At 40.7% G+C, this 13,880-nt stretch overlaps 1 protein-coding gene across 7 annotated transcripts in view; it reads left to right on the top strand.

Annotated features, from left to right (window-relative positions):
- Positions 1–13,880, top strand: part of SOX5 (SRY-box transcription factor 5) — a 611,216-nt gene that overhangs the window by 452,816 nt on the left and 144,520 nt on the right. For all 7 annotated transcript variants that reach the window (XM_053977622.1, XM_053977623.1, XM_053977626.1 and 4 more), the window contains one exon: positions 13,545–13,717. In XM_053977622.1, the coding sequence (XP_053833597.1) occupies positions 13,545–13,717 (173 nt within the window). The remainder of the gene's footprint in view (positions 1–13,544; positions 13,718–13,880) is intronic.

Below are 13,880 nucleotides of genomic sequence, written 5' to 3'. Positions count from 1 at the left end.
TAAATGAATTTACATTAAGCTTTTGTTGCATATATTGTTCTCTGTTATAAACGAGCACATCCTATTGCTGGATAGGGGGGAAAAAAAAGTCAGTATCAGACATATGTGGTATCAGAGTATAGCAGACCTCAGTTTCTGAAATTTGAGGGTGATCTGATTTCCTTGTTTATTTTTAGACAGATTTCGATGATGTCGATTTTTTTTAAACTTTTTTTGCATGTAGGGAAGAATAAAAAGAGCAAAGTTTGTGTAATGATACCTCTAGGTACTGAAATTAGCCAGTGCAGATTTTAAAAGACAGCGTACAACATCTGTGCACTAAAGCATGTTCTTTTAAAGCCGTACTCCAGAAGGAAAATGACAAAATTTGACCACTCTCCAGCAGCAGTAGTTTCTGCTTTGCCAAGATACTTCCCCATTTTATATATCTGAGGTCATTTTAGGGAACCTGTGGTTGTTTGTTTTCATGTAATTTAATATTTTTATAATTCCTCTGCAGTGCTTAGGGTGAGAAACTCACTCAAAATACACATGTCAAAAACTGTAAGTTTCAGAGCAGCCATTATCACTCTGAAAAGAAACAGTGACTCTTATTCTTCTCCCGTTTATATCAGTGTACATCTGGAGTAGCAAAACCCAAGCCAATGTTGTTTTGGAAATGTGAAAGTATAATGAAATTAAAATTAAGCCCGTCTCCCGTGTTTATAAACAGGGTTTAGTTTCTGTCCATTACTTTGGAATGTTTACTTGCTCATGTTGTCCCTGATCTAGAGATCCTCACTGAGGCAGGCTCCCAAACCTCCCAAACCAGGGTTAGGGACCCTGTGCACGAGAGGTTGGCAGTATTCAGTAAAGCATGCAATACAAGATGCTCTCACGGGTTCCTGGGTTGGTGCAGATGCTAAGAAAGTGTCATTTTAATTCTATGGGCCTTCCAACTTGTCACTGATAAGCCACCAGCATTAGTCTGTGCTATTCCACTGACTTACCCAAGAAGAAAAATATTCCCCTTGTTTCCCCAGGCTTCTCCCTAGGGGGCTGTAATTCAAAAATATATGTTCGTTACATATGTAGAATAACTTTATAGCAGAATGTAGTGCTCCAGCCCCCAATAGGCTGAGACGTTGTTGTGATGATGATGATGATGATGGTGATTATTACTGCTGCAGAGGGCCAAACCCTGGGTTCTTCATTCCTGCTCCATGTGTGTAAAGCAACAGGTCTTAAAGAGGATGGGCAGCCACTGGGCTTACCTGGGAGTTTTGGGTTTTAAAAGCACGTTGTTTCAAATTGACATCATCCTTTGCCATGAACTGATGGATCTTTAAGGTGTTTCAGGGACAGAGTATGGGGAGACATCTTTCATACCCACTTTTGGGTATGTATTTTGGCAGATTTTGCACAGCATGTGGAGCCTCTTTAATTCTTGACACACTGGAACCTTTAGAAGGACTCCCAGTGATTCTCCAGTGCCTTTGCACTCCGTAGAGCTGCTCTGAAGAGTGCTGTGCACTGAGAAGGTGGTCTGTTCCCAGTGCCTATGATCTTTTTCTTTTGGAGGGCAATCTTTTTTCTCCCTTCCTCTTTTTCCCTTTCACAAGCTCAACTTGAAAGCAGCAGCAGCCAGCTATATGCTACCACCAGAGAAATTCAACAGTCCTTTCAGTCGTGCCTGGGGGAAAGGATGGGGAGCAACAGCACAGCCTCAAAGAAGACTTTTCTTTGCTTTAATTTTTGGTTTTTAGCTTTATATTTTGAACACAAGTCGAGTTATTGTTCTGTAGCTCTGTTCAAAAGCCTCACATCTGAGGCTTTTTAGTGCAACTGTGGTTCTGTGGTTGGGGGCATGGTTATTAGGTGTTTGGATCAAGTTTGGCAGTAAGCTGTGAAAACAGGCACTGGTTTATTTTTCCTACTGACTGCCGTGACAGTTGCAATTATTGTCCATTGTTCCTAGGTGGCTAGAAAGGAGGGAGGATACAATAGAGCATTGCCCTCTGGGGGTAAATGAATTTGACTTACAGATTCTTGGGGGGTCAGGCAGGCTGATTATTTAGTGCCCAGGAATGTGGTTTTCATGGCACCATCAGCCCTGAGCAGCCAACAAACAATGGCTCAGCTGTATTGCAGCTGTATTTAGTGAGGCAGCAGGAAAGGTGTGCAAGTTGAGCTGCTCTGTACCCACACACACGTGTACAAACACACATATATTATGCTACAAAATGATTTTGTCATTCCATAGTTACGAAGTTTTCCAGTTGTGATTTTTTAATTAACTTCTTTCTCTGCACTTGGCCCAGAAGCTGCGTTTTTTCCACCCCTCATTTCTCTATTAGTGATATTTGGAAACCCCCATTTAAGTACTGTCTTATTATTAATACACCCTGGAATGTGGACAGCACTAGGAGCTGTGCTGCCCAACTGTCTTACCCACTGAATAGTTTTTTCCATTTAACTGTTCAAAATTTCATTGTGTTTTTCATTAGGTCTGGGGGAGTTTTAGTACCTCATGTGCAAAAAGTCTCAGCATTACGCTACATATTGTTAATGCCCAAGTCTGTGTTACTACCATTGAGTTTTATTATCTGGGAGAGATTAAAGAAAGCGAGATGAAGACTTTATTTTCTATTAGTGTGTTTTCTTTTAAGTTAGAAAGCAGTAATATTTTCTTAAAGACAGGGAAATTGGTGAATGGTTGGAAGTGACCAGACTCCCATGTTTTGTATTCATTTGTTTCTCTTGGTTGCTTTGTCACCTTTATCTGCTACTTTAAACCCCCCCTTTCTTCATCTGCACGCCTGTAAAACAGAAGAGCCATCACTGAGTATCTGCAGAGAGCCAGCTGCAGACTTCCAAGATCACAGTTAGAAGGCTTTATAATATATCCAGTTACTTTTCCTTGAAATGTATTGTTTTATTCCACAGCTGGACCGAAAGGTCCTGCAAGGGAATGCTCTTAAAATGGGGCAGAATCTAGAACCTTTCATGTCTGTAGAAATTGTAACTCAAACACCTGTGTTTGTTCAGAGAGATAATCTGGGGCTAAATTACAAATTTGGCACTAGAGATTTCTTAAGAAATTCTGTTTTAATATCCGTGGAATTTTTACTCTGCTCAAAACAAGTCGCTATATAACAAAACCTACAAAACATGCTGTTTAATTGAAGCATTTTAAAGTGAAGCTGTAAAACTGTATATTGACTTGGTTAAAGTCTGTTCAAACTTACTTATATCCATCCTATTCAAAACCAGGGCTCAAAAGGCCTCTGGATTATTCTTGGATAATTCACTTCATTGAATTCAGTGGAGCAGAGAGATCTTCAGGTCCCAAACTGATGGTGTACAGGAAGGAAAATCATCCCCCTTTTCTGCTGTCAGTGTAACTGCCTTGTTAGCTGTGCACTGCAGCATTGCAGTAGGTGCTGTCCTCCAGTGTTACTAGGAAAAGGTATCAAAAATACATTTATGCCTAAATTATCAGTGATTATTCCTATATATATATATAAAATTAACATGAAGCTTCTCTTTCACTGGTGCTGGACCTCAGGTGCCTCGTGGGTTGTCCAGCCTTGCCCACACTGGTGTGAGCGAGGCAGCCTTAACCACGATGAGAACTCTTCCTAAAACTTCCTTGGTGTGCACAAAGCCTTGCTGCTAATCTTGTCCATCTCTCTACTGAAACTTGGCAAGACATAGTAATGCATATTTTTTATGTTCCCCACTTAGCTAATTTTGAATAGGTGTGTGGAACAAAAGGTTAAACAGACTTCTGTTTCCAATCTTTCTGAGCTGGTTTTCTGTTGAAGGCATTGTTAACAGCGATTGTGCCCAAATCTCTCAAGAAAGACTGGGCAGGTCCGAATCTGATATATTTTTGTTGTTGTTTGAAAAACCTTTTGTATTGTGCAGGTTAGTTTGTAAACAATTCAGGTGAAGCGTTCTCTGCACTCCCTGTGAAAGGGATTGTCGTTGGGTTAAAATCAGCTCTTCATTGTATCCACTGAAATCTGGGTGGCTCTGGAGGCTGTATTGGAGTAACCACAGATTTATGGATTTAATTGGAAGCGAGATTAGCCTACCAACCCTGATCTTCAGCTCACGATAACACAGACGTTTGTTTTGTGTGAGAAACTGGGTTCCAGGTTCCACGGAGTGTCAGTACAGGTATTGTCAGGCTGTGTCTGATGAGAGATAGAACTGTGTCTGCTGGAGACTCTGGTTTTGCTCGTGTGCTCAGAAGATGGGGCACGGGAGAGTACGCGGTGAACAGTCTTAGGGCTGCCAATAATGGATAAAGAGAAATAATCCATTCAGCGATACTATAGCTCATCAGAGCCCATGAATTAAAGACATATGTTATGTAGATTCAATGTATGGATTAGAACGGATAATCTGGTAGGTGACACACAGAATCTTGAGATAAGTGAGCTATGCAGATTCGGTGGATGGATTGTGACGGATAATTCCATTTAAGTAATGCCGGACAAGTTGAAGACAAGTAAGCTTTGGGTAGTGCTCAGGTTGTGTGCAGTAATCCAGTGAGTGACACTTTGGATCATATAATCTGTAAACTAAAGACAAGATTCTGCATTTCCATGTGGACAGGAAGAAGGAGGGGGAAAGGGAGAAAGATTATTCATGGGGAATACACTGGGTTTAAACCTTTGACTAATACAGGACAGATCCCCATGAGATGTGTGAAAGCTGAGCGCTTTCTTAGGGAGCTGCCTGAATTTTGCATTTGCAAATTAATGGTTCAAAAATGTTTGCAAACTTGTGTCAGCTGTGGATGTTCTGCATTATTTTTTTGTGAGTAGTATTGTAAGTGGAGTGGCAAGAGGAGAAGGGTGAGAGTCATAAGTGAAGGAGGTAAGGTATCTTGGATTGTCAGCTTTTAACTGCGATAAATTTAGTATTTGTTGCAACCTACTTGGTATCTTCTTCTTTGTGTTTACTTTTTTTGAGGGGTTTAATAGTAGCAAATTGCAAATTGAGCTTTAGTCCTTTGTTAATATTCCAGAAGGGCTGGGGTGCATGGGAACCTGACCAGTTGCACTCAGGGAATCCTAAGTTTCAAGAGGAAATTTGGCAGTGGCCAAAATCGTGGAGGTTGATCACAAGGCAGTGGGGTACTCTCAGGCTGCAGAGGAGTAGCCAGGGCTAGCTGAGGCACACTAATAGAGAACTTCTTCAGGCCAAAAGAAAGCTTGAGGTAGAGGTTGTGACTGCCTGGAGCTGCTCCTATTTGACCTAGAACAGGAGGTTAGTTGAGGGTTGTGTATGTGGAGGGGAGGGTTAGAGGAATATTTTTTAAAGCATCTAAAAATGTTATTTTATGGCAAAGCAGCCAATTCAGATTGTTTCAGCTTTTTGGACATAAAGGTACTTAATTTGGTCTCAGAAAGTCAGGTTCTCATTTTATTTTTAAGATGTGATTATTGATAGAGATAATAGACTAAAATTGAACTAATTAAGGTAGCAAATGCCAATGACTTTGTTTGAACATATGGGGGCCAAACCACTGTATTTAAAAATTGTTCAGCGAGTTGGTTGACAAAAGGGTCCGAAAGCTGGGCTTCATGGTTCTAAAATTACCTGAAAGAGGTGCTGATAGAGCTGAATGTCACTGAGCTACGACTGCCAGTTTGTCAAACCAAAACAAAGCAAATACACACACACACTTTTTACTCTTTTTTCCTGCTGCTGCATAAAATTCCAGCAGCAAGTGTTTTTTTCCTAGCCTAGTTCTAACTTGTTGTCTAGACAGTAAAACAATGAGTAACCTCTGAGAAATAGGTCTCAGTACAAACGTTGTCTATTCCTTTTGTAACCTTGACAATAAGTTGCTAACCTGGTTGAATACCAAGCTTTGTTTGTGGTCTACTGTACCAAAACTTTTTTTCTGACAGCAAATAAAGAGTGCTCAGTGACAACCTCTTTCCAGCGTTGTGAAACAGCAAAGTGCTGGTTTGGTACAGAGCAGGCAGGCTGAGCTTTTTTTTCCCCACAGAATATGAGTTCTTGAGGCTAGTAATGGCAAAAGAGGGTAATTGCTCATAATTTGGTTTTACTCATTCTTCACCTTGCGCTCTAACATAAAAGATTAAGACTGTCTGTCTGCTGAAATAAATACCTTCCTTATATCTCGCTGTTAAAATGGATTTTTACTTGTCAAACAGAGAAGATTCATTACATAAATCTGTAGGTACAGGCAAATCAGTTTGAATTGTGCACTGTTTCTTGCCTTGTTTCTTTTTCTGGTGCCTGTGGCTTGCCAAGTAAAAAGCAGTCAGAAAGTTTCATTATGCTGACTCGCCCTAGCAATAAGATAAAATAATTTAATTTAGCAAGGTGGGTAGTTATAAGATGGCAGTCATCATGTAGTAAAATTGGCTTAAATACTTAATGAAAAATGCCAGTTTTCAGATATTTTTGTCCTGACAGCTCCAGGATTTAGTGACCCAAGAAGCTCTGTTCCAGTCCATAATAAAGCACTCTGAAGTATTGATCAGGGGAGTTAGCACAAGTTCACAAGCACAGACCCACATCCACCCACCCACACATCCCAGCAAGTACATAATTTAAAGTACAATCCCACTACTTGGCCATAAACATTTCACATTGTTTCCCCTGTTCAAAAACAGGGGAAAGATGTTAAATTCTGAACATACCTCAGCCAGTTAGATCTGTGTATCAGACTGCTTTGCCTGAAGAAAACATCAGCTCCCCACTCCCTCACATGTGTGACTTCATGTGATGTCAGCAGCACGGATGGGAATACTCCTCTTTAAATTGTAAGTTATAAATAGATTTTTAAATTTTTATTTAGGGAGAGCATGACACAGATTAGTTTGCTTTAAAGTAGAAGACTAGGTGGCCTGTCTGTTTTACTTTCCTGGTTTCCTTACTGAGCAAAGTATTGTTGGGTTTAGATTTCTAAAATGTCAAGGTTAAAACTGGGGCAAGGAGTGGGGAAAAACAGTTGACACTGGGATGGGAATGATACTCTGGAGGAAAGATACTGCAAGAAAACCCTCTAAAAAAGAGAGTTATTTTATGAACTACTGATAATTTTATTTATTCTTTGAATTTGGTACAGTTAGGACTAGTAGGATTTTACTCTTCCTGAGCACCACTTAGTTAATAGACTGTTCAGTTTGAGAAACCTCCTTCACTTTAGTATTAAATCTGTAACCTTCGCTGGCTTAAAAAGTCTTCTGAAAAACCACAGCATTGCAGGAAATGCTTGGAGGTGACTCAGTCTTTAGCTCATGTATGGGCTGTAGCTCAGTCCTTGTCACACTGCTGTTACATCAAAGTTACACAGAGACTGTGTTGTGGCAGGGCTCTGTTGCTCGGTGAGCTGGATGACATCAATAACTGGTTCATTCATAAGGGTCCCCTTGGCTGAAACCCTACCTAGTCTCCAACTGGGTCAAACACAGACTTAATTATCTATTTAACATGTATTACTGTTAAAAGTCAGTGGGGAAATTCTTGGCCTTGCTGAAATAGTTCTGGTGACTTCATCGAGGCCAGCAATAAAACCTCCTACACCACATAAAGTTCAGAATGACTTTCGGCAAGTTGCTAAAAACTTCATGCCTTAGTTTGCTCTTGAAAAACATAATGCATAACATTACCTTTCTACCTGCAAACAGCCTTTAAGAAGATCAATTAGGTAGCGCTTTGAAATTAAAAAATGCTTTATACTGCATGCTCTAATTATTATTATACATCTTAGCATTATTCAAATACAGAGTACTTCAAAATATTCTTATTTCCATTTAATGATTTTTTTTCCCCCGTAGAAAACTTTGTAGATACAGGAGGTATTTTTTTCTTTTGTAACCACGGTTAATGATATGAACATAATACAATATTATGTCTTCCAGGCTTTGTACTTCACATTGTTTTCTTTGATTTCCCTTTGAAAGACAGATTCTGACAGTTCAAAAGCTATCTACGCAATCCCTGTGATAGTAAACTGCCTTGGTAGGTGGATTTCACTGTCTGTATGGGTGAGTGAGCACCCCTGGCTGATGCCATTCCCAGCAGTATATTGGGGAGGTGACAGAGGGACTGGGGAGAGCCTTGCCACAGCCCTGCCCCTGTGGAATACACATCCCTAGGCTGTGTGGGAGCAAACACTCTCACTGCCTGAACATTTGCAGCAAAAGCTTAAAATGTCTGTTAAAGAAAATATTGGCTTTCCCAATTTCTCATTTACATTCTCATTCTGTCTAATAAATTATAATAAAGTATTTACTGTTTTGATCGCAAAAGCAGTTTCGCTGCCTTTTTTTTGCTTTGGTTCTGTTTTGGGTGGGTATGCCAAGGTTTCTCCTGTTCGTTTTCTCACTTCATGTGTGTCATTTGGTCATATTGGTGTCTTCATTCTAATGTTTATTAAAATGTTACTGTCACTGCCAGTCTGAGACTGTGAATCAGAACTAAGAATGTGTAATAGTTTATTTCACATTTGAGTAAATTTCTTCTACTACTTAAACACTATTATGGGTAGTGTTGATCTGAGATGAAGTTTAGGTTTGGCGATACAGAATGCCACTAATTTGAGTCTTCTTTTATTGCCATCTGCTGTGGGTGTTGCATCCACAAACATGGTTTTTTTTCCTGAGTTTCTCTTAGTGGTAATAGAGGACAAGCTGACACATCTGGAAGGCATCTTTTCTTGGGCCTTTATTCAGTTCCCAACCTGCAGTGTGTGCTTTGATGGTCCTTTGCCTGAGTTGTTTCCATCAGTTGTGGAAAATCCCCATTTTGCCACTGCAGTGAAGGAGCACAGAGAGCACCTACAGCAATCCCCTGAAGGGCAGGTGGCCAGGTGGTTAATGCTTGGTTAGACATAAAATGTGCAATATCTGTTTGTTGTGGTTCTGAGGGTGATTAAGAGTCATTCTTGAGGCAGGCATTGTCACTCAGTAGTTTTGTGAAGTGGTCTAGCTTGCTGTCAAGCTGTGATGGACCTGCAGTGATGGACACTTGGGGTTTTTCTGTCAGCCCTGCTGCCTGGCTGAAGTGAGAGCGCTGTGACGTGTAAAGGCCAGCTCCAGAACCATTCCCAGCTCCGTGCTGCTTGGAGCAGCCCCCAGGGAGTTTAGTAAGGAAGCAGCTGAAGGTGGCTGCTGGGGTTTGCACCCCCTCCCAAGTTCTAGCAGGGTTAGCAGCCGTGTGGGTAGTTCATTAACTCATGAGTAGCATAATTTGAGCAATTGTCTTTATTTGTTTTTGGCTTAGTTGCTTGAAATACTGACATATTTTGCCCTGTAAGCTACAGAATTCTTTAAATGGAAATCCCTTAGCTGCCAAGACACTTCACACCATGACACAGGTTTAGATCTCGTGCAGGTTAACACAGAGAAAATAGTGAGGGTAGGACAAAAGTCCACCATCCTTGTTTACCCCCAGTCTACAGCATCTAGAAAAGGGTACAAAAACCAACTGGAGCTCTTAACTCTGTAGTAATTTTTGATACACCAGGAAAAATTCCTGGAACTGATTGTACTTATGTAGTGACCCCAATGTTGGCCTCACCTCACCATTAAATAAATAACACTGTCCATGCTTTGGCCTTCATGTGCTCTGCAGAGCAATACATGATTGGCCATGGCAATGTGAAATGGCACTTTTGTTGACCATTTCGAGGGAGGTAATTATAGGAAAGGTGTGCTAGGTAATAAGGCAAACATAAAAAAAAACAAAATTAAACTAAATGCAAACACTTAATGTTATTATCAAGACCATCTGATTCAAGTACTTCCCTTTATTTTTTCATTTTCACACATTTACAAGCCACAAGTTACCTGCAAGTTATGTCAAAACTATGATTCATCATCAGTGGAGCTTACATAGATGTGTGAGTAAGACAAGGGGAAATTGCACAGAACTCACCATCTCTCATTAGAGCCACATTAGCTGATCTTTTTTTTTGCCTCTGGTTTTGTGCAGTTCACTTGAGAGTATGGCTATCCAAGTACTTATTTTGCATGGAATTATTCCTCAAAAATTGAAATTATCATTAAGTACTATTCCAGTTACTGGAAGGATGGCTTAGTCCTGTGAAAAAAAAGCACCTACTAAGCCATGTTTTCCAGGAAGTATTCTCCAAGAGAAGATTTTTTTTTTTTAAATAAAGCTGATACTGATAGATTTCCCCTTTTGGTTTATTAGCAAACTGAAATAGCTTGAGACATATAATGCAAGAAGTCTGCCTTTTGTCAGACTACTTTCACTCCAGCTGTATAAACCCAAGGAATTATGCATTGTACTTAGTAAGTAGGATATAAAACACCCCTTGTGGGCATTTCAGATTGTCTTTAAAAACTGAATAGTAATGAAGAGACTGAGTCAATTTGTCCCTGGCTGCAGTGTGCCTGTGGTTTTGGTGTCTGCACTGGCACTTCACTTCACTGCCTGATTGCTCGAGTTCACAGAGTCATGGTTGTGGTCATAGGTCCAACCCCCTGCAATGGACAGGACACCTTTCACTACACCAGGCTGTGCAAAGCCCTGTAAATTGAAAATTTCTGAGGAAGGGGCATCCACTACCTCTCTGGGTAACCCATTTCAGTGTTTTACCACCTTCATTGTAAACAATTTCTTCCTTATATCTAAGCTAAATTGACCCTCTTTTAGTTTAAAACCATTAACCTGTCACAGCAGGCCCTGCTAAAAGGTTTGTCCCCATCTTTATAAGCCCCTTTTAGGTTATGGGAAGTGTCTCTGGAGCCTTTTTTTCTCCAGGCTGAGCAGCCCAAATTCTCTCAGCCTTTCTGACAAAAGAGGTGCTGCAGCCCTCTGATGATCCCTGTGGCTTCCCCTGTAGCTCTTCCAACACGTCCCTGTCCTCGCTGTGCTCAGGACCAAGAGCTGCACGCTGTACTGTGTTCTGGGGGTTCAGGTAAAGCTGCCCTTTCCCTGGTGGGGAAGTTTTGTTGCTTCTGTGGGCCAGCCAGGCTGAGGAAGCAGTGCTGGGAGGGGATGTCCCTGCCTGTGCCCTGCTCAGGTCAGTGGCACATGAAGTTCCCTCCCAGGGAGCGCTGCCAGAGCTCGGGCACACAGGGATGGAGAGCAGCACGGCTTTTCTGCCTCTCCTGGGAACTGGGATCTCTCTGTCTGTCAGTCTACACATGTGGAAACATTTTTCCACCTTTCAGATTAACTTAAAGATGGGGATTAATTTAGCTTTACAAAGGGCTTTTTGATTCCCACCTGAAAGCTGCTGTAGGAACTGAAAATACACAGATGAACCAGTAGTGGTGAGGAGCTGCGATATGTGTTGGTTTATTTGACAGTGATTTTTTTTTCTGCTTACTCTCACTCAAGAACTGAGGCAATCCTGTGTGTTCCTTCTTTCTGTAGGACCTTCTTCTCCTCTCTCTCATGCTTGCATCCACCCCTCAGTAAAAGTTAGGAATAAAATATCTGCTGAATAAATAAATACAGAATATTTTGTTTTCAGATGTTTCAGTTGCAGTGGCAGTATCAGTGCATGGCAGTGTTCATTGGAGGAGCATTATGGTAAACCCACCTGGACAGGCCAAGGCAGGGGCTGCCTTCTAGAACAATTCTTCTACACCACTAGGAAACACTGCACCTTTTTTCCCAGGGAAAAACAAATAAAGGATAGAAGAGTGGCAATAGAAACTTCTGATTAATTCCAGGGCCAGGTGGCAAATGCATTACTTATAGTCGTTCTCTGTCTCAAATGTTGGAAGGAAAAATCATAGTTAGAAGTGTTTCTTCAGCCGTGATAGTGTTTTAGCACTGGCTTCCATTCTTTCTCACAGCTTTTAGCAGAACAGGTTTAAAGTCCTATGGTTTCTGTTTCAGTGTGTTTCTCAAGTTTCCAGCTTGTACCACAGTTTTTCTGGAGGCTTTATCTGAGAATATTCTGCTATAATTCTTTGTTATGTGGTGAGAATATTTTCACAGAAATTTCTAGAACCCTAATAAAAAACAATTCAGTTACATTTCTTCTGTCACATTTTTTTCTGGTGATTCTGTGTGGTTTTCCATTTGCATATGGCTGTCTACAAATGGATTTAAGTGCTTGTACTTGACTAATGTAACAAATGAGATGTTGCTTGGGATCACATCATTGAAATTAGGTAAAAGTAACTAAAAAAAAAAATTAAATTAAGCTAATTGTCACATAACGAGCCCTCCCAGTGCCACCTCAAAGGCTGTGGTACAGCCTTTCAAAGCAAGCAATAGATGATTCACCATTACAGATATTTCAATCCAATCTAGAAAGCTGTATTAAATACATTGCAGGGAACATTCCTGCACTGGCAGGGGGGTAGGCTAAATGAGCTATTACCAGTAGCTCTTTTCCATGTCTGACTGATAGTTGGCTAGGAACATGCTTGCTATAGTCGCCAATTTTTTTTCTTTTTCCTTTTTTTTTTCACTTGGAGAGCACTGGTGACATTGGCAGAAGAATGCTTCCTGTGTTTGAAAGAGGTTTGTATGGCAGGGTAGTCCCAAAAGCAGGCTATTTTCAGAGGAGGCATTGACACTGATAGCCTTAATCCTTTCCTAAAGGCTTTTTAGAAAGGTTTTCGTAGGCTCTGACTCATGTGAGAGGGTGTGGTGGTATTGGGGATATCTGTGGATTAGCTGCTACACATATTTTCAGGTCTTTTAGATTCAAAGTCAAATGATCCTACATATATTAAAAGTGCCTCTTTCTTTTTTATTTTTTTTTCTTTGTAGTGTATGATTCATAGCTTTTGATTTTTCTTGGAATTTTTTCTTCCCTTCTCTTATAACCACTGTCCTTCTGGGTAGAAAAATAATTTCTTCTGCATGATTATGAAAGTCAGGTAGTAAGTTCCTCTGCCTGTGTCTGCTGGGCTCCACTATAAAAAACATCTAACAACAGTATAAATGAGAGTGATGGTGAGTTTTGTTTAACTCAGGTTTTTGGATATGTTTATAAAAGACTTTTTCCTTTTGACTTGTACCTTGGTGGCAGCAACAGAAATAGGACTTACTGACAATTTAAATACTATACAATTTAATCCTAATCAGGGATGTAGATGATATAACAGGTTATAGAGGGATGTTAGTACTTACCCTATATCAGTGCTTTGACACTTGCAGAAATTGCATCTTTTCCCTAAGTTTCTGCCATAAATGTAGTTGTCCTATAAACCTGGAAGGACTGATTTTTTGATCCCCAGCGTTTAAAACTTGAAACCTCCTCAAAATAGGCAGTTCTATTTCACTCTGTTAATCTGACAGAAAGGCAGTGGAAAACAGATGAAAGGGCAAAGAACCATTGAAGGGGGACACCATATGAAAGTCTGTGTACAGATTTATCCCCCATGGCTCATTTTCCTGGAGAGGAGCAGGTCTTTGTGTGCAGCATATTGCAATATGCTGCTGCTGCTCTTTGCTTCTCCTGAAACTTTGCTTACAGTAAAGCTGCAAAATAAAGAGCTGGATCGCTCTAAATGTTCTCTCTTCTCCTTACCCCCCCCCTTTTTTTTTTTCTCCCCCCACCATATGATGCCCAGGGACTCCAGAAAGCCTCGCTGAGAAGGAAAGGCAGCTCATGGGTATGATCAATCAGCTGACCAGTTTGAGGGAACAGCTGCTAGCAGCTCACGATGAACAGAAGAAGCTGGCTGCATCTCAGATCGAGAAACAACGCCAGCAAATGGAGCTGGCTAAGCAGCAGCAGGAACAGGTGAGTGATTATTACAGTGGCTTTCAGCTTAAATCATTTTCTAGAAGGGCTTTCCAGCAGTTTATCTTTTACGCTTCATACCCTAAAAGTTGCTCTGCACCCAAAATCTTTTCTGTTGGTTCTCCAAGGTGAAAAAGTTTGAACAAAAGCATATCAGAAGAAT

The sequence above is a fragment of the Vidua macroura genome, chromosome 5 (genome assembly GCF_024509145.1).
Source record: "Vidua macroura isolate BioBank_ID:100142 chromosome 5, ASM2450914v1, whole genome shotgun sequence".
NCBI lineage: Eukaryota > Metazoa > Chordata > Aves > Passeriformes > Viduidae > Vidua > Vidua macroura.
This window is presented reverse-complemented; position numbering and strand designations above follow the sequence as displayed.